This window comes from Nilaparvata lugens, chromosome X (assembly GCF_014356525.2).
Source record: "Nilaparvata lugens isolate BPH chromosome X, ASM1435652v1, whole genome shotgun sequence".
NCBI classification, from domain to species: Eukaryota; Metazoa; Arthropoda; class Insecta; order Hemiptera; family Delphacidae; genus Nilaparvata; species Nilaparvata lugens.
This window is the reverse complement of record NC_052518.1, coordinates 68,323,117-68,348,643: the sequence shown is the minus strand read 5'-3', so window position 1 is coordinate 68,348,643 and position 25,527 is coordinate 68,323,117. Positions and strand designations below refer to the sequence as shown.

Here is a 25,527-nt window from a genome sequence, read left to right as displayed (position 1 = left end):
GAATAACTTCTGCAAAAAGTTTCTGTATAATGCATAGATTAGTTTGTGGGATAGTGGAAGAGATTTGAAATTTATCCACTTGATGAATTGTTATGTTCCCGAAAAAACTTCCTTCTTAACAGCTGATCTCTTTCTTGTTGTCAATTGGAATATGTTTGATTTGGTGTTCCATTCAAGATAATATTATTGTTTTTAAAAGCATTTATTGTAATACATATTCTAACATTGCTCCAATTGTCATTGCGTTAGCATTCGGAAAGTGGAATTTGGAATCATATCTATCATTCCATGTTGCTTGATCCGTTATAAATAGAGTTGGAATTTGGTTGAGAAGCTGCAAAATTGATTGTGCAAATATTTCTCAAATAGTAATTCTTATACCTCTTCTTACAACACTCACCCACTCAACTCCTACACCTACAACAATGGCTTTAATATTTCAAATCAGTATTACAATTTAAAACATACAATATGATAGTGAGAAAAGCTCCAAATTCATCACCCATGCAAACAGTGGATGTGTCAATTCATAACAGATGTTGAATACTGTATATTCATATATATCTTGTAAAATCCCAGATTCATCCAGAAATATTCTTTTGCTGCGTTGAGTTCCCAGAGAATTGAAAATATTGTGAAAATAATATATTCCTAGAGCTGATTAGTAGAGTGATTATATCTTGTTCGAAAACACACTCTCATAAACTTATAAGAGAGAAATATACATCAAATATACTGTCATACTTGATGACACAAGACTTTCAAGCTCAGTCATACTTAGAAGCCCTGAAAAAAACATCACCCTAACTTTAAACCTCAATCAAATATTGGGTACCAAATTTGAACGATTTTCGTTTATAAAATGATGTAAAAGTTTGAAAAATATAGAAAACATATTTGAAAAATGCCAATTTTGAGCAAATCTTCGACGAAATATATTGGAGTCTTCCCAACTCCAATTTCTATACCCCAGCTCAATGTACCAAGAATACATTCTAGGTACTTTGCCCTAGCTGTACCTCTGCCAAAAATTGAAAATCTGTCAAATTGTTCTCGAAAAGCGGAGAACGCTGAGAAAACGTTCAACATGAATGAGTGAATAAATCTGTTCAATTTCGCTCTTGTATGAATTATATAGATTCATTTTTTCAATCATTGGATTTCATAGGAGAGCATTATTGTTGTCATTTGTTTTGTTGACATTTTCCACCGCCTTCTAAAATAAATAATAGTTGTGATTCAAGTTATGCCAGAGTATAAAGGCATAGAGGGAAATATATCTCTTTATGATTTAATTATACGTTTCCATGAATTTTACTCAGTATTTTGGTGCCTGGTTTATTAAATTTCTACATACCCTACATCAATTTATCATTGATGCTGCGTTGGAAAATGATGAAGTTATCTGCTTTGTCTAATGCCATACAAAGATCACAAACCCATTTTTCCAAGAAATACTGACCTTCCAGATACTGACTTCTGATACTGATACTGACTTTATGTATCTCATTATAACCAGTTGCATTTCTATTGGCATTTTTTAAGAAATTGATGATTATGATTGAATTTGAAAGTCGATTTCAAACAAGAATTATTTCTAATTATGTAATCTATGCATTGCAATTATTTTCTTATGTTTTATTCCTCAGTGTACGTTTTTAGGGAAAATTTCAAGTTTGATGTTTTTCTGAGAAAATTTGAAGTATCAGAAGATTACAACATGTACAATATTCTATCTGATATTCATTGGTAAACTGCATTCTCAGAATATGATAGTTTTATTGAATGAAGATTATTTTTCATAGTATGTTTTCGTGTTTGAGAAGGAGACGTCCGCCTTGTCAATAATACCAGAGACCAATGATGTAATCTAGGATAAAATAGTAAATGATGCAATAATGGTAGGTATCTTTTTCTATGGTGAAACTCAATAAAATAAGTTACTGCTTCCCAGAACTTCACAAAGCTAGCTAAATATTCTCGTGAATTTGACAAGTTCTCTAGAATTATATATGGCAGAAGTGTAAATGAAACCTTGGTTTACACAACGCTTCTGCTGAATTCCATTTTTAATAATCATGTAAGGAATTGCTTCAACTGCTGCTCTTGAGCATCTTCCCTTACAAAACTTTCCCGGAGAAATTGTCAACATAAAAAAGCAATGCTAATCCAAGCTCTTTTTCCTCCACCCTTCTGCCATTTGATCCAAGTAATCAATGTTAAAGCATAAATTACTCTGAGAACGTGATTCAAGTTCTTTTTTTCATGTTAACCAATATAAACATTACAACTCACACCAAATAGATATCTAACTGAAGACTGAATATCATAACTATGTAAGAGTAGAAGTTCTGAGAGTGAATGGAATAGTTTACTTTGATCAGTTTCAATCCAAAACTGCCCATCTAGAAAGTGGAAGGAACTAGTAGAATTGGCCCTTCTAGAAAATGGAAGGAACTAGTAGAATTGGCAACGTCGGTGTAATCCGAAGACAATATCTGCATCTATTGTATTGGTTACCCTCCTATTCCCTACGTCCTTTCATTACGCCTACGTCATGATGTGTGTGTGTGTGTGCACTCCGTATGAACGGGATTTGAACAAGTTTCGACAGTTAAATTTCTATTAAAAAATTGAAATTAGATTTTTTTCAATGGTAGTATTTATACATAATTATCGAATATTCCTGCAAAATCTCAGCTTGATTGGTGTTCTGATAATTTAGCCCGTTTAGTGCGGAAACTGTGTGCCTCCCTGTTTGACTTCTCTCACATTGCATTGTCCATTTGTGTGTGTCTGTGTAGGACGTGGCCTTGAACAGGCCGATCAGGGAAAATTCATTTCGGATATCATCATCCAGTAATATCAAACATATTGGATTTTAAAAAGAAGCTTTACAATGCCTGTTAACTCACCCACACCCACACCACCTGGTCATATGCTTGCAGAGACAATGCGTCAATCTCCGTGAAGCTAGCACCACCCAGTTGAACACATTTCTTGTAGATGGTATCAAACATATGTTATGGTAATGAGCTCTTAGAATATGCAATCAAAAAAATGTGCTCATTCCATTGTCCTGAAAAAAGCACATTTGGTGGGTGTCCGTGAAGAAGTCCGTGCTCCACAAGGGTCTATTATTGATAACTTGACAAACTGAGAGCTTGACGTAATGGAATCTTGAAGAATTGAAAATAGGCCTATAACCATCCTCGATAAATGCATAATCTATATGCAGAATTTCATGTTAATCAGTCCAGTAGTCCAGTAGTTCTAAAACAGCTTGGAATTTACTTTGAGCATTCAGAGTAGGTCTTCTTGAAAATTCGTGAACTTTTTCAGCAATGTTCAATGGAACAGAAAATTTTCATACTAAAAAAAAAACAATAAAGTTCGAATGCGCTCTGAATGAGCTCAGAAGAATGAGAAGAATAGTGTAGCACTTTGAAAGATGAGAAAATGTTAAATTTCATCTTCCATTATTTGGTGATGTTTCTATTTCTATTTCTAGAATTTATGATGATGATGATAATAATAATAAAGCTCATACTTTTTACCACCAGCCCCGCTTCACTGTAACTTCAAAAACTCTGACAATCTATAGGCTACTATTATAAAGGAAAGAACTGGCTATCACGTACGGGATAGGAAATACATGAATAACGTATCATCACGTCTGAACTAAAGAAGCACGGGCTTCTTTGAGCATATTCTCAGCACAATTTTCAGAACCATTTTCGAAGCATTCTCTGGAAGCTGGAATGAGTGGATTAATCATCAAATTAGGCAATATTATGATGATTGGTTACATAATTATAGTAATAACCACATTATCTACTTACTTTGGAACGTGATTAGGTATTCCAGCCGGCTATGCCTCAGTCTTGCTTTTCTTTCAACTTCTCCTTTCCAAACCAGAAAGGTTTCTCGATCACTCTAGCTGTCACTTTGGAAACATACTAGATGGTCGTTATCCAGTGAAAACTAGGTTAAAATGTCATCGAATATAATATTGCCTATTTGAACTGTATTAATTGAACAGAATAGCTAGCTAGATTTTTTATAAAATGAAAGTACTTTTTCACTTTTGTTGATAATTGTGCCTAATATAGATATTTTATTGACACTGCCAGAAAAATTACTCACCACCCCCTTATAACTTCGAAAACTCTGCTAATTTCAAAGTCAAGGAGATAAGTGTATTTTTCAAAAAACTACATATTAAGAGAGAGCATTCCGAGCACATTCATTTGATATCACTTGAAAAATTGCTTAAAAGCTTTAATGTAAAGTTCTGACTGTATACCCCATCTATCAATTCCTTAAACTCTCCCGGAACCATTTTCAATGGTAGCCTACCATTTTGGAAGCATTCCGTTGAATGGGTGGTGCTGGCACCACCTACTAAAGTTGCTTTTTTCAAGACCAAACGAGCACATTATTTTAAAGTGCATATTCTGAGAGCACATTCTTTGGCTCAACTCACACTTACGCGACTCAGGTCGAGAAGAGACTCGACTCTAGTTGAGAGCATGTGTTTTCAAATGGTGACGTCGCGGAAACTAGAATCGACTGGTCTGAGTGTCACCATTTGGAAACACATGCTCTCAACTAGAGTCGAGTCTCTTCTCGACCTGAGTCGCGTGAGTGTGAGTTGAGCCTTAGTCTTTTTACTGTAGCAGTTTAAAAAGATTTGCTTGACTGGATGGTGTTGAGCGTGAAGCGGGCACCACTCTCTAAATGTGCTTTCTTTAGGACAACGTAATGAGCACATTTTTTCAATGAGCATATTCTGAGAGCACATTTTTTGGTACTATTTACAAAAAATATGCTCAAGTGGGTGGGTGCCAGCTTCACGATGCTAATGTATACCCGCACTCTCACCGACACATTTCTTTCCTAAAACCTCCACTCACAACTTTTTGACATAAGCGCACCTCAACACAGAGCTTGCATTCGTGTGCATATGAAAGTTATAGCTTAAATCCATTTTTAATTATTGTTGCACTTGTGAATTCAAGTTCACAATGCTTTCATGAAGAAATTGTACTTTCATTTTATTGTGATTATTAAGCTCAGTCTATGACAAAGATGCTTCGTATGAGATCGACTCTCACGATATTTATATCTTTTCGTTCCATTTCAGGCTGATTTTGGGAGTTATCAATGGTTGGCCATGGTAACTATAGGTCTTGGCTTATCAGCAGACAGTATCGGAATATTTTCCATCCCTTACTTGCAACCAAACATTGAGGTGGACTTGTGCTCAAGACCTGCTGAGAAAGGATGGATTTGTAAGTAACATTATTTATATCATGACCTGTTTTTTTGAATAGATCTATTCAACTTATAGACTTGAATGTATCTCTTAGGTTGCATTAATTCAAGGAATATTGATGAATATACAAGTAGGCTTGGCTCATCAATAGTAGCTGCTTGGATAATTATTTCAGTTGAATAATTACTTTTTCAAAATAAAATATTTATTTGAAATTGTTCAGTTCAGCTTTGAATGAACTAGTTTGAAAAAGTGTGATTGTCACTCACCACAACTTTCTCATTAATCCAGTAGAGAAGCACGAATGCATGGAAGAAATCTATGAATTCAATTGTCACAAAGTGATAGAGGGGAAATTTTTTTGAAATTATGAATGTAATACTGCTCATGTACAGGATAAGCCAGAGAAACGGAATGATTTGGTCAAGTATTTCTTGAGAAAATTAATAGTGTTCATACTTTCCTCAACCAATGAATTGAAAGTATATGAATTAAAATTTTGGATAGAATACGAAAAAGCATAATTTTCAGGAGAGTAGCTTGCCAATTACCTGTATTGCAATTGAGGCGTTTTTCTAGTCTTGCTTGGAAATTTCGCATGACTTCTTTCAGCTTGTAACGTCTGTTACAAACGTATTGCAGCGATCTCGTCTACGATTACCTGTTTGAAAACTTTAATGCTCGTGATTGTATCTAATTGCTATCATTTATTTATTTATTTACATCAATAAGAAAATTACAAAAACATATAGAGGCATACAGCTTTATGCCAAAACAAGCCTCATTGAAAATCAATTTTTTACACAAACTGAAACTGAATTAGTAAGAAAGAAAAAACGAAAAATAGCAATAAAAATAGCTTGGAAGGAACATTATAAATGGAAAATATCACAAGACACAATAGAGAATAGAAAAAAGACTGAACAAATAATAAATAAAATAGTCCAATTGAAAAAAAAGAATAGGTAGCAAGCCTATTTTAAGAAGAAGAATTTGAAATTTAAATTTTTATGGTCTGCAAAATTGATTAAGCATTCATAATTTAAGAGCTTGAAAACATTTTCCACTAAAATTGCGCAAATTATCAGCGAATATATCTAGAATCGTATTCAAAGAATTGTACAATCCAACAGTTTTTTGTAAGAAGCAATTTGCGTGGTGTACAGTGTATATTCTATCCAAAGCAAAAAACATATTTAATTTAGATCTATTTAACGGAACAAAGATATTGGGAATGTCTAAATGATTATTCAATATTTTAAATAGAACAATTAATGATATGAAATCCCGCCTGTTCTTCAACGACATAATTTGAAAACTGACTCTCAGACACCTCATAGAATAGTCATACGGGCATGAATGTCCATACTTCTTGTAATACATGAATCTGAGGAATTTATCTTGTATGCGTTCGATACTACTAATCTCTTGATAAGGACTCCAAACAACTGCACAATACTCAAGTCTACTTCTCACCAAGGCCAGATACACCATCTTGATTAAATCAATGTTTGTGAAGTGTGACATTTCTCATGATAAATCCTAGCATCTTATTTGAATTATTAAGGTTGTAATTAATGTGATCTCTGAAAGTGGGAGTGAAGTCTATGTAGACACATAGCCTATGTAGACAAATCCTTAATCACATAAACTCTTTCAAGATGTTCATCTAATAATTTGTAGTCAGCAAAAATCTGTTGCTGTCTAGTGAAGACAATAAATTTACATTTATTCAGATTTGATGCCAGATTGTTTCTTCCACTCCAATCATTCAACCTGCCCAAATCCTCCTGTAACATCTGATAGTCCTGATAATCCTGTATAGTTCGATAAATTGTAACATGATCTGCATAAATAAGACAATTACTGTTTTTAATACACTCTGGAATGCATTCATGAGTAAAAGGAACGAAATAGGCCCAAGATAGGCCCAAATAGGCCCTGGGGCACACCTGAACCACTCATGAAACATTCTGATCTAATAGTATTGAAATACACAAAGAATAAACGCTGACTAAGGTATGAGTGGAAGAAGACAACCATTTCGGATGTGGAACCAAAGGCAAACATTTTCTGCAGAAGGATTTTGTGGTCAATCTTATCAAAAGCTCTGGAATAATCGAGGTAAATTGCATCAACACGTATGCCTTTAGCAAGGTGACTTGAAATGTAATTAGTAAATAGGAGAAGATTACTGACAGTTGATCGTTTTTTAAGAAAATCATGCTGACTAACCGTTATGATGTTTTTAAAATTATTGAAAATATGCTCAAACAGTACATACTCGAATACTTTTGCAGGTGCATTCAAGCTGGATATTGGCCTGAAGTTTTTCAAATCATTTAATTTTCCACCCATAGGAATTGGAGTGACTCTTGCCTCCTTCCACCTACTAGGAAACTTGTTTTTACGGATGGACAGGTTGAATAAATAGTGTAGAGGCTTAATCAAAATATCCTCACAGCCCTTTATTATATAGGGGTGTATGTTATCTGGACCACAAGATCTTTTAGGTTTTAGGTTTTTAATAGATTCAGCTACTTCTCCCTCAGTAATGCTTAATGCTAAAAGTGTCTGAGACACCGTTTATTTTTATCGTCATTGGAACCTAAATATGTCGTCGAAAACAAAGTGAGTATCATTATCATAAAAAGACGTAAAATGATCAGCAAATGCTTGAGATACTTCTTTAGCAGGAATCTTCACATTGTCAATTTCATATTCTCCAGTTACGGTTCTATTTGCTCTTCTATCCTTCACGTAGTTCCAAAAAATTGTTATGTTAGCTTTAGCACTGTTTTGTACACCTGTTATGTAGCTGTGATATGCAACTGTTATTTGAAACTTCAGTTTAGTTCGAACTTCTCGAGACCTTTCCTTATAATGATTTGAAAAATTTATCAAACGGGCTAACTTATTTTTCAATTTGAAAATGCTACTTATTTTATTTATTGTTGGAATACATTGATTCATAGCCTTAAGCTACAAATCATAATAATACTCAACGGCTTTATCAACATCCTCAATCAAGTATAAACTGTCCCAATCAGAATTTTGTAAAGTTATATAAAGCCTTTGAAAATCTGCTTTTTTAAAATTATAGTAAGAAATTCTAGTGGGAAGAAAAGCTACGTGAGTCATTTCAATGTGAAAATCAAGAGCAGGGTGCGTGCTCACTATTTTGAGCAAGCGTGGGATCATCTTGCCTCGTAACATTCAACGGGATATTACTCAAGATTAAATCGAGAGTTCTTCCATTTATATTTGGAACATTATTGAAGGAATTCAAATTTAACAGACTCATTAATTGAGCAATACATCTAGCCTTACTGGAGCCGACAGAGAATTTGAAATTATAATCAGTAATCTCATTCAGATTGAAATCGCCAAAAATAATATTGTCATCGTTTATCAAACCGTACTCGTTTCCAATACTGTCTACAAAGTTCTGATAATCGAGGAGCCAAGCTGTTGGTCTCAACTATAATATATATAATATAATATTATAGATTCTAATAAAATAAGATCGCGAGCTGTTAATCTTAACACAGTAAAAGTTAATGTGCATCTTTATTTGTTCTTTGAACTTTCAATTTAATCTTTCTATTAGAATGATACCATATTGAAACTTAGTGAATTGTCATCTCTATTTGTAAATTAAATATAGTTTTTATTCTCAACATGGCAAATGTCTATAAATTTCCATTGTAATTTTTTCCAAGATACAAGATTTTTTATTGCCAGAACAACTTCACATTGATAAGCACGACAGAATAATAAACAATAGTATATATAACACTTGTTTAATGGAAGAGAAATAGATAAGCATAAAAATATGATATAAATAAGCATAATATAATAATAGAAATCATAGAATATAAGAAAACATGCTATCACAATAACATTTTGTCTTAGCCTTAGAAACAAACTACAGTTCCTATTAATAATTAATAAGTTATGGAAGTTATTTATTTAGTTTAGAGTTATCAAAAATAGAATAGTGCATGTAGCATCATGAGCATTTATTATATTTAAGACTGAAGATACTCATCTACCGAACATTACACCCTCTCTGTCAATTTATTTTTCACAATTTTTTTGAATTCATAGATCGGCAGCTCTCTAATTCCAATAGAAAGACTGTTATAAATTTTAGCTTGTCGAAAAATATGGCTATCTATCTCTTGTCTTGGAGAGTTTTATTTGATGCAGTGATAGATCATTTCCACGTCGGGTAGAGTAAGAATGATTGGCTCCCAGACGCGTGAAGGATTCTATATTCATTATAAAATATAGCAAGGTATGGAGAATAAAGAGAGAAGGAAACGTTAGAATTCTCAGACTTCGGAAACTTTCTTCACAAGACTCTTCGTTTTTCAAGTTATTTAATACTCTCACTGCCTTTTTTCCAAGTAAAAACATTTTGTTGCATACAAGAGTTGCCGCAGAGACAAATTCCATAGGAGATGAGGGATTGAAAAAGTCCAAAATACACAAGTGACAAAGATTCAGCATTCAAAGATAACTTTGTCTCCTAAGAAGAAAAACAGCCCTGGAAAGTCTCCTGCACAAACTCAAGATATGAGGCTCCCAACCCAATCTTCTCTCTAATGTAAATCCCAACAGTTTGACATTATTATTGACATTAGTATTCTCAGGGAGACCCCTAAGAGAGAAGCATATATATTCAGTCTTACTCTCATTAATGACTAGATGATTTGAATCAAACCACAATTTTGCAGATTTAAGGGGCCCCAACACCTTAGATTTAACTTTTTCATAATTTTTGTAAGAGGATATGGATGTCATGTCATCAGCATATAAAACAGACAACATTGGAGTGTTACAATACAGACCATTAACATAAATAAGAAAAAGGAAAGTACCCAAATAGAACCTTGTGGGACACCTGCCACAACATCTCTAAAGCCAGAACATTTACTATTAATAACAACCCTTTGCTTCTGATCAAATAGGTATGATTTTGTCAGCTTCAGCTCATTCTCTCTCACTCCATAGAAGTAGAGCTTATCATAAAGGATATCATCAAAGGGTGAACAATCGATAGCTTTGGTGAGATCAATTAATGCTGCTGCTACTATGTTTTTAATCTCAAAGTTTTGAAGGACAAAATCAACCATTTTTTCAATAGCCATGACAGTACTGTGGTTGGGACGAAAGACATGTAGATGTGCATACAATAAGTCATTATTGACAAAGTATTTGTATAATTGCACGACTATAAATGATTCAATAACTTTTCCAAGAATAGGGACAATAGCAATGGGTCTGAAGTTCTCAAGTTTACTCGAGTCACCCTTCTTAAAAATTGGAGTGATATTTGTGTATTTGAAACATTCGGGAAAAACACCGTCATTGAGCACTTTGTTTATTATGAAAGTCATCAGATCTATCAAACTATCACTAACTGCTTTCATTGTGAATTTAGAGAGACCAAAGACATCACTTTTCGAGAGACTGAGATATGCCATATCCTGCTTTACCTGTTTACAATTGACTGATTTCCATTTGAAACCTGAGGTAGGAATAGGCTTATGAAAATTCACGAATTGGTCAGAATATTGCACTGCTCTATTTTCCAAGCCGATTTTTCATTCAGAAGATTTTACTGTCAGAGACACATTGACAGAATAATCATTAAGATTGAATAAAGCTTTAATATGGATAATAGATAACCACAATATCAACTTCCCAACTACACAAAAAGTGAATTATTAAGATCATCGGGAGTTATTAAAATTTTATTACTTGGTTTGCTGGTCCAGACTCTTTTTTGACAATTTTCCATGCCATTTTACACTTATTTTTTGCCAATTTTATCAAATTGTCATTTTCCATTTTTTTCGAGATTTTTATTTGTTTGTTGTATTCATTCTTATAATTCAAAAATCTCAATTTGTCATCTATGTCATCAGTGAATTTCCACTTGTCATACAATAGGAGCAAATAGTTATGCATCTTTTTCAATTAAGCATTGAACCATTTATTAGAGCTAGGGCTGTACTTGATATTTGGTTTTTTATACATGAGCGGGCATATTTCATTGAACAAAGCAGACAATACAGTTACAAGAATTGAGGAGGAGAAATTCGCATCCGCTATGCTATATTTATAGTGCCGAGCAGTTGATTTGTGATAAGCACTTTTTGAAATTGCTAATTTTTCCTCGTTCTTAAATCTTATAAATGTACCTTGACTTTTTTATGGTCCATCTCTCTGTGATTCATTCATCCATTCTAATCTTCAACCAGATTCCTGCATGGTCGGAAATAATGTCTTGCGGCAGTAAAGACACCTGTTGAGAGTCAGGGGATGCTGACTAGAAAAATAACGAAACGAACAGGAAGGGGGTTCGTGTGGATGCTGTCCAGACATGCATCAAAGTGGGTTGGAGTTTTGTTTGTACTGTAGAGATTAAATGATCTCCCAGAAACTCTGGAATTTCTCTACATTCCTCATCTAAAAGATCAACATCCAGGTCACCAGCTACAGCAAGCCGATCATTCTTGTTCAAATATTTTCAATTAAGATGCACAAAAAGATTTTCTATGAACGCTTTAAAATTCGATTTCGGTGAATGATAAAAGCACAGGACTACGAGGTTGGACTGGTCAATCTAACAGCCAATTGAGATGTCAATACATTCAAATGGTATTCCTACTTTCACAAATATAGATGAACCAGGATATGGAGATTGTCTTGCATTAAAATTGGCTAGCTTATAACTTTCAGGCACATAATAGTTAACTTTTTCTTTACAGAGCCAATGCTCATCTGGACAAACTACGTCAGCAGGTTTCGAGTTAAGGACAGCCTCCAATTGACCAAGCTTGTTTCTAAGTGATCTGATATTAAGTAGGCAGATATTCATGTCACATTGAGATAAAGGAGCTATCTCTTAAGCCTTTTCGTTTGCAGTCTAGTTTTGTATGTTCTGGCGCACCTGTGCTAGACTTCCCATGGGGGTCAAAGGTCAAAGGTCAACATGTGCCAAACTTCCCATAGGGTCAAAGGTCGAGGTCAAGATCAGGGTAGAAAAAAATAAAAAAATGAATAAAAATAAATCAGAAGACTCCCCACCCACTTAGGAGTATATGTAATATACAGTGTGCACACCAGTGTAGGACCATCAGTGTTTAGCCAAGAGCCACATAAGACACATGTATTGACCTGTTCAGTTATTAGTGTTTTAGAATCCAGCATTTTTGACATTGTGGTGCTAGCAGCCAACACACTGTGAAGTATTCTAGGACACCGCCACACCGCTGCCATTTTTTGATCTTCAATTGTGTGAAAAAGGTTAGTACACAAGTGTTTTTTATTATCTGTTTTGAGAAGAGATAGGGAAATTTGTTTTAAAGATGAAGCTGTATTGACTTATATGGCTAATTTACTTATTTTCTTCAGTGTTGCCACCCCATAATGTATTTCATATCATATTTTGTGAATAAGTGAGTTTCCACCTGTTGAGATCTATGAACAATATGTCAGCAGATCCATATGTTTGTGGACAATAAACTTTGGTTAGGTTAGGTCTGCAGAAGCTACTAGTAACTTCTTCTGAGCTAACCTAACCTAACCCTAAAATACTGATTTAGTAGTATGAAAGTACGGATACTGCGAGACTTTTTCATGAGTTTTTCCCCCTCCCCCATCCCACCATCGCCATCCTACCTACCCCTCAACTCCCCCACTCCTGCCGCACCACTCCTGCCCCTCCCCCGCTCCTTCATTTTTTTTGGGATAGGAAAAAAAAATAACGAAAAACATCAAATTATATTTCATTGGAAAAAAATCAAAGAAACAAAAAAAAATTTCTTTATAAAAAAAATTTTTATTAAAGAAACTATTCAAAATCAAATCAAATCAAATCTAAATTTTTATTCACAATACAAACAGTTGAGGGTCCTGCCAAACCCAAAGGTTTTTTGGCGGGTGCCCAGTTACAGGAAAAAAATGAGTTACAAAAGATAAATAAACTTAGACAAAATAAATATTACACTTCAGAGATTTTAAGTAGAAAATGAAAGAAAACTAATGCAAAATGAAAAAATAAAATAAGAAATATACATCAGATTTTGATACAGAATTAATAAAAAAAGGGAAAAATGAAAATTTATTAGAAAGGAATGAAATAATAAGGAAAAGGGAAAAAATTTTACACAAGTAATAGTACATTTTTATCGTTGAGGCAGGCGGCAGTGACAATAAAAGGAAAATTTCAAAACTTCTGCCAGCAAAAATTGAAAAATTCTAATAATGTAAGCATATAGCTGTCATTTTTTTAACTTGACGTTTCTTAAAATTATGTGTACGTTTGTAATATTATTAGTTTTATAAATTGATTGTGCTGTTATTATTGAGATACAACATCACATCCTTCTTAGAGTAATCACGAATATTTGGAGGTAGTCTGTTAAATATGGACTTACTTTAGCCGGATGGGTCGGGGTCAGTACCCATACTGGCTGGTAAAGATACCGGACCTATACTCCCCTATCCTGATCCTATACCCTCTGTTTCTGTCACGCGATTTTTTAGTCTCAAGGGGAAAGTATTTGCCTGTGTCATTGCTGACCGATTCGGTCCTCAGTCTTTGGAATATAGGGTGGATGTTAAGGGAGATTAAGATAACCCTATCCAAGGAGACGGGTCCGGATATCAGATACCTACAAATAATTTTATTTATAAAGGTTATACGCAGTCTGAACCAACTGCAAATTGATGGCGAGTAAACTGGATCAGCGAACTCGAATAGAAACTAGTTAAATTTCCCACTTAACTGTTTACCACAACAAACTTAGGTATCCTAGGTTTCTAAACCAAGGATGACTCGCACATCCTCAGTGATACAAGCCGGGATAAATAACTATCAACAAAGAAATCCTTGAGGAAAATCTATCTTTGAGTTGTCCGGAACTCATCCCAGAATATTCTACTCCAACAAACACAAAAACTATTACCGGGAACGTCTTATGGGGAGGAGAACGCGACCCGTTCACATACCCGATTACCGAACAACTGACTATATTATCCCAAGTCGCCTCGTATCAGAACAGGGTTACGGAAAACTAGGAGACTGGTGGGGGGGTTGTCGACCAATAGGAGTCTCAGGAGAAGATCACATCACCGATCATGTGACAGAGAAATGATTCAGATGATCTTGATACGGTGCTAAGGATGTATCAATGATGACAATATTGCTAATTTCTTTAATAAATTAGACCGGTGAGCAATCTTTTTTTTCCAGAAATTTATGTTGTTTTTATCCAGTCCTACATGTAGTATGAATAATGTTGCATGATTCCATGGGAAAGGGTGTTATATTCAACCGATATACTCTATCAAATTCCATGAGGAAGGAAATAATAACTTCATCCAATCAGAATATATGCAACTTATATCAGAGTTATGGAAAGAGGGGTGCAATTTTTATGATGGAAACCAATCATATTTACATCAATAATATTCATAATGATAAAAATGATATTGAGAATTTTAAAAAATAACTATTTTTTCATATTTCTACAATTTTGTATTCTTTATTTCTTCATGTGTAGTCCTTATACTGGAGATCAGAAAATTTTTCTACAGAAATATTTTGGAATTAAATATGGTATATCACTTGATGAGTCAGATAATATATCCATTATTGATTTGCTAGTAAATAAAAAATTTTTTAATGCTTTAGAATTCCATGATAATTGAATTATAGATTTGTTTATCTTCATATATGTTAAGATTATCTTCTACTTGTAAAATTCTTCTTTCACTTACAGACTCACTCACCGATTACGATTTCTGGAAAAACTACTGGACGGATTGTAACAAAACTTGAAATATAGCTTCCTTATAAATCCTAGATATTCACAATATAGCTTCCTTATTAGTTCTAGGTATTCACTAAGAAATCTATTGGTGATATTCCAACTCTAAGGGTAGTTTTTAAAGGGTTTAAAGTTCGTCTTTCAGCATGTATATTCTTCTTATTTCAGTCTCTTAATTATAAATTGATAAGCATTTTGTCTATCCATATCATAATATGTTAATATAGAACTATAATCTGGGGAGAGTAACTCTTCGAAACAGTAAGTTGTTAACTGGTGACTAAATTGAGAATTCCGTCAGGTTGGTACTAAGTTGAGTTGATACTGTTAGGTTGATGAGAAGTTGTCAAGTTTGTTTGATAGATCTCAAAAAACGATTATAACGGTAGAATTTAGGTTTACAAAAAATCTGATCTTTTCATTCCCGTAACAAAGGACGGATGTCCTGCTAGTCTAGTATGATATTCGGGGTAAAATATTTGGCCTTGGATATTTGTCTAGATGAACTCTGTAGACCATTCAAGAAGAGCAGTATAAACTTGATGAGTTTGATTACAATTCGATTGACATTGATTTTTTAACCATTTAGAAAAGTCCGTCTTACTCTTATCTAGAAATAAGAACATTCCCAGAATTTGATAAGCTCTCATATATCCTTCACTTGCTAATTTTTTCCCCAAAGTTATACCAATACCTGACAACTGGTCAACAGCTTTATCCCCCATTGGTTCAGATACGAAATTTCTAAATTTGATTGATGACATTATTTAAATTATACTCACAGTACTGTAATATAAATACTTTCTCTTTAAAATGAACAAGCCTTTTATAGTTCTTTTTCAATGAGTCAGATACCCATATCACATACATGATGATGTCTGATGAAATGTCTATTCAATAGAATTTTGACAAGAATATTTTTTTTTATTTCAATAATCATAATATTAACTGTAAGAATCTACCATTCGCTTACTGAAATGAGAATCAATTATTTACAAAAATATCGAAAATATAAATTAGAAAATAGATGAGAGTAGAGAATTTATTAACAAAATATTTTCAAACAAACCATCTATTCAATGTATTATTTCTCTTAGAAATGTTCTAGTGAACTAACTGGGATGAATTGACCATATAATTTTATCAGTAGGCCTATCGATTTTAAACCGATAATAATTATAATATCAGGTTGGAATAATAATAATAATAATAATAATAATAATAATAATAATAATAATAATATAATAATAATAATAATAATAATAAATAATAATAATAATAATAATAATAATAATAATAATAATAATAATAATAATAATAATAATAATAATAATAATAATAATATCGAGTGACCTGGCTGGTTCAGGTCTGGTGTCAGAGTTTTCAGGTCGCAGCTGATCAATTTCAGGGTCTCTGACATGACCTAACGACTCCTTTTTAGGTGGCCGGAACCGACGGTTTATAACGTGTCCATCCGAAACACGGGAGTGGCCCGAGATAAATATCTTGCCCGGGCCGGGATTTGAACCCGGGTCTCTGAATCATAAAGCCAGCATCTGATCCACTCAACTACGGCCACTCCTTATTTTATTCCACGGTTGGAATGAAACAAATGAGTGTATGTGAAAGATTGTTTTGTTTGGTATTCTTTAGTAAAAGGTCTGAGTATGATAAACCTATTTGTGTTCAGTAAGTGTCTGATGCTATATAATAACTATTCGGAACTATTTTATACCGAATTCCCATTTAACAATAATTATTGACCGAGTGAAGTAGGGGCTAAGATTCAATAGCCATTAGTCATTACACCGAGACGACATAAAGACATGATTTACTCTGATGGACATTATAAGATGAGGTTGTGGTTTGTAACTGCGCGAAATCTACTAATATAATATCGAAACGGACATAAAACGAAGAGAAAGAAGTGAAATTATTAATTATTATTCAAGTAGTCTCTCACTAACCTGCATTTATACCGGAGCTAATAGCACAAGTTTTTGACAGAAAATTCCTTGTTATTAACAAGATTTATGTTAATCATCGAGAGTCGGTGAAGATCGAAGGAAATGTGCTATGTTGATAACAAAAGCCTCTTTTATCTCATTTACTTTTGTCAATAACAGGTTAGTATCTTCCCAGCAACCCCTCGCCCGCATCCATACACTACAATTACAGCTGTTCCCTAATAACTACAATTGGGAAACCCAATAACTACAAAATCAAGGTATCCCAATTTCTAAATTTCTATACGTTTCAAGGTCCCTGAGTCCAATCTCTACAATTGATGTCCAGTAACATTCTCATCTAAAATTGTAAATAAGCTCGAAATTCGAGAAAAAAAGATTATTCAATTGCAAACTGTTGATTCTATTAAGTCATCCACTATGAAGAGATAGCATACTTCGTATGTATGCAGCGCTATAATTGTCCTGTCAAGAGCTGTCCTGTCACAGATCTTAGAATAGTGGACTTGATGTGCGTGAACACTAGCGTCAGTTGATCAATTTTCATAACGGCAAGGAAAGTTATGTGAGTGTACCACACGAGATTTTTTGCTCTATTCCGGCTATTATAATAATAGTTCTATGAACAGTAGACCTCATGCAGCATTCTCATCCATAAGCACTTGATTGAAACTATGGACCTTATAGAAATACAGTAATAGATTGGCTTCTCCACACATCTGTGTAATCACTTGTCAGCTGATTTATGATGAATAATTCTATAGTCTGATTTTTACTCTAATATTGGTGTATGAAGGAGACTTCTATATTCTTTCATATTATCCTTGAATTGCAATATTTCCAAAAAAAAAACTTGTATATACGTCGACGCGCAATCAAAAAAGGAACATACCTGTCAAATTTCATGAAAATCTATTACCGCGTTTCGCCGTAAATGCGCAACATTTGAACATTTAAACATTCAAACATTTAATTATTTAAACATTAAGAGAAATGCCAAACCGTCGACTTGAATCTTAGATCCACTTCACTCGGTCAATCATACTATCATATAAAATCATATGGAAGTCAATTATATTGACAACAATATCTTGTTAATAACAAGGAATTTCCTGTTAGAAACATGAGGTATTAACTTTTGTCAAGAGAAATTTTTGACGATTCAGTCAAGTTAATAACTTTTTGTTAATAACTTGTATTATTAACTCCACTGTAAACACAGTTTAACAACAAATTTAAATCTGCTGGAATTTTTTAGTGTTAGGTGGGTGTTTGTTACTGTGTGATTCTAGAGTATAAAATTCAAGCCAATTCACTGTATCACACTTATCAGGATTGAGAAAAATGAATGGAAAATAAACCTAATCAAACTGAATCCTACAAACCTTAAAACCTACTATGTGTGATTTCAAATAGAGGCCTAGTATTCCCTTGAAGAGCAGAACTATTGAAAAATGCAATGAAGAAGATTTTTAGTGCATAAAATTACGAAAAGATTCAGGTTTTTTCGAGAATCGTATTCTCATCATAATGATCAGTATTACACCTATTTGTTTGTTCGAATCCTATTTGTTTTAAACTAACCTTCCAGTTAGAATAGTTTAGTTTCAACAAAATAAACAACGCTCTACATGATTTTTTTTTATAAGTACTGTATCTATCCCTGTTCATAATATACAAAAATATAAAAAATATCACTATGATTGGGTCTATGAGAATACTTATAGAAAGTTTCCTGAATATCTTTGTAATAGTCTCATAAAAAGAATAAATTAGGTTACTTAGTGAAATTAATGGTATTATTATTACCTCAATATTTCTAATCCAAAAAAAAATCCAAGCTACCCAATTAAAATTTCTTGAAAACTTGCTTCTTCTAAGATTCCAAACAAATAATAAATTTGTTTATAGAGTCAAAAATCCCAATCCCAGTGGACTAAAGGAATTTAAGATGGGATGAATGGTCTTCAAATTTCTACAGGAAGTCAAGTATGAAACTATCAGGAACTGGAAACTTTAAAGTCTCAAAAATGAGACTTATCTGACACAACTGGTGATGGTGTTTTTTGTAGAGAGTTGGGATTGAAGGATTGTTGGAGAGAATCAAGCAGATAGATATGGATAGATTTCATGACAATAACTACCTATTATCACTTTAAAAATCCTCTTTATGACAAGATTATGACAAGATTGCTGGAATCCAATTTCATGGAATAAAATTCTATAAACGATTTTATTGAAACTATCATTTTTTATGAAATGATTTAGTAATAATGGAATATTAAATTGATTATTATAATATCTACACAACAAAATCAGTATATCCGATACGTGCATAGTTATATAAATTCCAGTTCAATGTAGCTTCATAAACATTCCAAAATAGATGACCGAACAAGATACAGAAGATTTATTAGCTAGTGGTGAGAAACTATATACAATATTTTCAATATTATACCCCGATATATGGTACAAGTATAAACAATCTGTAGCATCTTTCTGGACCACAGAAGAGGTCGATCTATCTAAGGATATTACTCATTGGAAGAAGCTGACATCAGATGAAAAACATTTTATATCACATATTCTTGCATTTTTTGCTTCATCAGATACAATTGTTGGTGATAATTTGATTGAAAGATTCATTCAAGAAGTACAAATCATTGAAGCTAGATTTTTCTACAGTTTTCAATTAACTATGGAAAATATACATTCAGAGATGTATAGCTTATTATTAGAAACTTTCATAGAATCTACAGATCAGAAGAATCATCTTTTTAACGCAATAGAGACCACCATCGAACCACAGTCGCTCCTCCCACGCACCCATCATGAACAGATGTTAGATCTTCTCGCGTTCCCCGGCCAAACCACTGTTGCTCGCCAGTCGATCATCAATCGCTCTGCTGGAGTGACGTTCGGTTGCGGAGCAGAGCGAAAGTCTGTACACACCTATACACTCATACAATACAACTTTCCTTGCCGTTATGGAAATTGATCAACTGATGCTATTGTTCATGCACATCTCAAGTCTACTATTCCAATATCTGAGCCAGCTGGCGACAGGACAATAGTACTATTGACACACGAAGTCTCCTATCTCGTCATAGTGAATGATTTAATAGAATCAACAGTTACCAACAGTTTTCGAGCTTATTTTCAATTTTAGGTGAAAATGTTACTGAACATTAATTGTAGAGGTTTTTATGCTCAATCTTTTCCATTCGATTTTTTTTTCTTTTGATCGTATCTGAAGTCTGATAATTGGGAATCTGAAATCAAACTTCATATGGATGGGGTGGTGTTTCTGAAATTTTTACAGTTATGGGGTTCGTGACAGTTGATGGAGATCATCAATGACTATTTTTGGTATGAATTTTATCAATTGGAACCGTTTTCAAGAAAACCGCGGAAAACCCTGTTAGTCATTCCGTTAATTGTAAGAAGAGATATACAGACGCACATGCTCATATATACACACACAGAGACCTATACCCAAAAACCACTTTTTTTGGAATCAGGAGGACTTGAAATGTATAGAAATTTAGAAATTAGGATACCTTAATTTTTTCAGAAAACAATACTTAACTAAGGTAATAGGGTAAGGAAAGTAAAAAGGGTAAGGAAAGTAAAAGGCAGGAGTTAAGGAATCAGTTGATAAGGTTATGTTGATGATAGTCTTATGGGATTTGAAGAGGATATTACTGATCGCTTGGAATTATGACCTGTCACTTGGAATAATGATAATGATCAAATACTACTGTAAGTTGTTAATGAAACTCAGAAGGTCAAGCTCAAGACCTATTCGAAGAGTTTATGTGTGATGTTTTCGAACACCCCCTCCCTGATATTATCTCTAGTAGATTTTATCTGTTTCCACAGCTAAAATAATATCTTGAGAGATATTTTCACAAATTAAATTCAAACATTGTTTACCAGTTTGATGATAGAATGGTATGATACTTGATTGGAAAACTTATAAGATAATAAAAATTTATTGAAATAGTTTTTCTATCTAGTTTCTCAATAAAAGCATTTTCACAAATTCTGTATTTTCGATTTAAAACAGCCCATAATTATATTTACTTCATTTTCATTATATTCTACTATTATTGCAACTATTTTACTGTTTACTGTTGGACAAAAAAAAACAAATTCAAATCAAACAAATGATCCAATTCTGATTGAGTCTCAATTAATCATGAACAAGTAATTAGTATCAACTAGAAGAAAACTGAATCATTGGAAATAGTAAAATCTCACCTATTCTTCCAGTGGAGATTCATTGGATTTTTTCTTCAAATTCTATTGAACCACTCAAGAAAAGTCGCCACTTAAAAAATCTTGAAAACTTATACAATTTCTCCCATATAATTAATATTGAAATAATCATCACGGTATTGATTCTCAAAATTCAAAATCATATCAATTCAATTTCCTTATCATTAATATCTATGAGTAATCCCTGCCCATAGTTTGAATAGTTAAATTCATCCTTTCTGTTCATATAATCTGAGAATTTAATTTGTTTCTTATCGCTCAAATTTATATTATCTAGGAACTTATCTGTAACTAGCTTATTGATTTTGAAATTAGAAAAATATCTTAATAAGTGATTATCAATTTCATGGGGCCTAATTGGGTTGATAATCAGACAATCATCATGAGAGCCACTTATTAGACAATTTTCTATATTACCTAAATGTAGATTATAATCACTATCAATATAGAGTAGTTCGATTAAATCATCATTGAATTGTGTACAATATTCAATTTTATCTATTAATATGATAAGCATATTATTTAAAACTGTACAATTCTTATAAAGTGTTGTATAATTCAATTTCAATGTGGGATTTCGTACATCCCATATCTTTGGATCCTTTAAACAAATATTATCATTATATTTATATTTTATGAAACCCTCATGACATTTACATTGATTATTCATGAAAATTGAATTTATACAAAAATCAGGACTCAGTTTCGATGATAATGTAGTAGTATCACAATTACCTTTTCCTTCATTATAGAATCGATAGGGAAAGAGTGAACATTTTATAGAATCAGTACCCATTTGATTTGAATTGAAGACTTCAATGGGACTTTTATTTTGCTCATACTCTTCTAATTGAGGAAAATTATTGTATTCTATAATACTTTTTTTCAATCTATAAATGGAAATACATATCATGATGAATAGTATTATGGACAGTAAGATGTGTTGATAATTCATTATTTTTTTAATTGTTTCATAAAAACTAGTCTATCTTTTTTGTTTACATTTCACATCAACCAGAATCCACAATATTGATAGAATATTTATAATTATGAGAATAAAAAATTGTAATCTATAATCTATATTTGATTGTGAAATTTCAAAAAAACATTTGATACAAAGTGTAAAAATCATAATCTTTAATGATATTAACATAATATTCTCAAAACTGTAATATACCTCACAACTTATCTCAGACCCCATCTCATTATTTGAAATTTCTTTTGATCCAGTTTGATGTGATAGAATGGATTGTTGAACAATATCGGTCAACATTATATTTTTCATTTTTTTAGATGAAATTAAATTTTAATAGCATGTAATTAATCTCAAATGAGTAACTAAATGATCAACAGTAGCAATATTGTTCTCATACTCTTTCAATATTAGTATTATGAACTGAATAAGGATGGAGTGTGGGTCAACTTCTTCTTCTTCACGTGCCTGCTCCGCTTCGGATGTTGGTGATCATAATGACTATCCTGATTTTTTCGACGGCGCTACGGAACAGCTCTGCAGATGACTGGTGAAACCATAGCCTCAGATTTGTCAGCCATGAAATTCTCCTACCAGGTCCCCTTTTCCATTGATTTTCCTTGAAGGGTCTCTTGTAGAAGTCTGTATCTTGAGCTATTCCTCATTCATAATGTGGCCGATGTATTGGAGCTTTCCACTTTTAATTGTATTCAGGAGCTCCGGTTCTTTATTCATTCTCCTGAGAACCTCTTGATTAGTAACGTTTTGGGTCCAGGATATTTTCAGCATTCTTCTGTACAGCCAGAGTTCAAAAGCTTCAATCTTTAACATTGTTTCTTTTGTGAGGGTCCATGCTTCTACCCCATACAACAGAACGGAGAACACATAATAACGCAATAGTCTCAATTTAGTTAATAAAGTGAGGTCGTGACTCTTGTACACCTTACTCAATTTATTGAAAATAATTCTTGCTCTTTCTATGCGGCATCTTATTTCTTGTGTATATTCCATTTCTCATTGATGATGGTACCCAGGTAGTTATAGTGTGAGACTCTTTCTATTATATTTTGAATGATAAACAATTACACTCCACCTACATTCTCCTTGCTTACTACCATGAGCTTTGTCTTATTAGTGTTGATTTCTAAACCATATTGCGAACTCTTTTCCATCACTCTGTCCATCAACTGTTGTAGACCTTCAATGGAGTCAGCAAACACAATAGTGTCATCTGCATACCGTATGTTGTTCAATCATTTCCATTCACTGATATTCCTTCATCTTGATCATCCAGTGTCTCTCCAAATATACGCCCCGAATACAGATTGAAAAGGATGGGTGACAAGATACATCCTTGTCTAACACCTCGCAAAATTTTCACCTCCTCTGTCTGCTCATCTCCCACCCTCATAACTGCTGTCTGGTTCCAGTACAAATTGATGATGATGTTCAGGTCTCTTGATTCAATGCCACTGTCTCTGAGCACTTCTATCATTTTATCATGCTTGACACGATCAAATGCTTTCTGATAATCAATAAGACATATCACAATTCACGTCGCGACACCTCTGGAAGAGAACCTTCACACCAAACAGAGCTTCTCGCATTCCAACAGCGTCAAGGAAACCGAACTGATTAGGAGAAATTTGCTGCTCACACAGTTTGTAGATTCTCTTATGGATTATTTTGAGAAACAATTTCAGTAGGTGACACATGAGGCTTATTGTTCTGTAATCGTTGCATGCTTTGGCACTAGCTTTCTTGGGAAGTGCAATGAATTCAGACTTGAGCCATTCTTGAGGAATTTTTCCTGACCTGTACACCACATTGAAAATGTCTGTAAGCCACTTCACACCCTCTTCATCAATCAGCTTGATAAACTCTGCCTGGATATTGTCTGGACCAGCTGCCTTGCCATTTTTAAGCTGATTAACAGCTGCACTGACTTCTTCTTGTAGTATATCTGGACCACTATGCTCCTCTACCCTTGGTTCATTCTCAGATCTTGTGTTATTAAATAATTTTTCAAGGCATTTCTCCCATTCTTTTTTATTTTCCTCAATTCCTATGACTAGATTTCCTTCTTCTGACATGAGAGATTTGCAACTTCTCTTCTTATAAATGTCATTCAATTCTCGAACCTTTTTGTGGACATTGAAATCATCGAATCTACTTTGATGGTACTCTATCTCCACACATTTTTCTTTGATTTCAGCCTCCTTTGCTTCACGAATTTTATTCCTAATCCTTCTATTAACTTGCCGGTATAGAACTGCATTATCCTTACAAAGTCTTCGTTCCTCCATTAACTTTAAAATTTCATCAGTCATCCAGGATTTTCTGCAACTTCTATCTGGTTGGAGGTTTTCTTTTTTTGATTCTATCTATTGTCTTTTACACTTTTTGAAGTTTGTCCTCAATACTCATGTTCTCACTTCCTTGAATTTGGGCATTTAACATCCTGGCTGCATGTTCTCTGACACCTGCATGTTTTAATTTCCTTATGTCACAGCTGAGTTTCTTCTTCTTATAGACTCTTTTCAACCTTAATTTGAATGTTCCAACCAACGGATTGTGATCTGAACCAATGTCTGCTCCTGGATACGCACGTACTGGGGTGTAGCTGGTGGACCAACTGGTCTGTAAAAAATATATCTTCCTCCGACCCCCATATATGACTAACTTGGTTGATAACCTTATTATTAACTCCCCCATATATGACTAACTTGGTTGATAACCTTATTATTAACTCGGTTGGATATTATTTATCACACAAGGCCAACCTAACTTCATCAACTTCATTTCCTGATCAACTCTATTGCTGTAACATTTGAAGAACATTAACTATCTCTTGTCAGTTATTGAACCATATACCAACTATGTGGCGAACCTGGAATAGTCTGGTTGTGAAAGAAGACCAGAGAAGATAGAACTATTCATAGAAGTAGGATTATAAACAAAATAAAGTTGATTCCTTTTATACTTTCTTACACTCATTCTGATTGACACACTCACCTTTTATCCGTCAAAACAGAAGTGTTCATACACCAACTCATCACGGTTAATGAATTGTCAGAGGGAGAGGAATAGCGGAATGATAAGTCTTTATAAGAGAACTCATCCCGATGAAAAAAATATTCACAGTTGCAGGTTTCCATAACCAATTGTCATAAGTTGAGT

At 33.4% G+C, this 25,527-nt stretch overlaps 1 protein-coding gene across 4 annotated transcripts in view; it reads left to right on the top strand.

Annotated features, from left to right (window-relative positions):
- LOC111047282 (synaptic vesicle glycoprotein 2C-like) overlaps positions 1-25,527 on the top strand; it is a 315,600-nt gene that overhangs the window by 64,250 nt on the left and 225,823 nt on the right. For all 4 annotated transcript variants that reach the window (XM_039441516.1, XM_039441511.1, XM_039441512.1 and 1 more), the window contains exon 3: positions 5,147-5,294. In XM_039441516.1, coding sequence (XP_039297450.1) covers positions 5,147-5,294 — 148 coding nt within the window. The remainder of the gene's footprint in view (positions 1-5,146; positions 5,295-25,527) is intronic.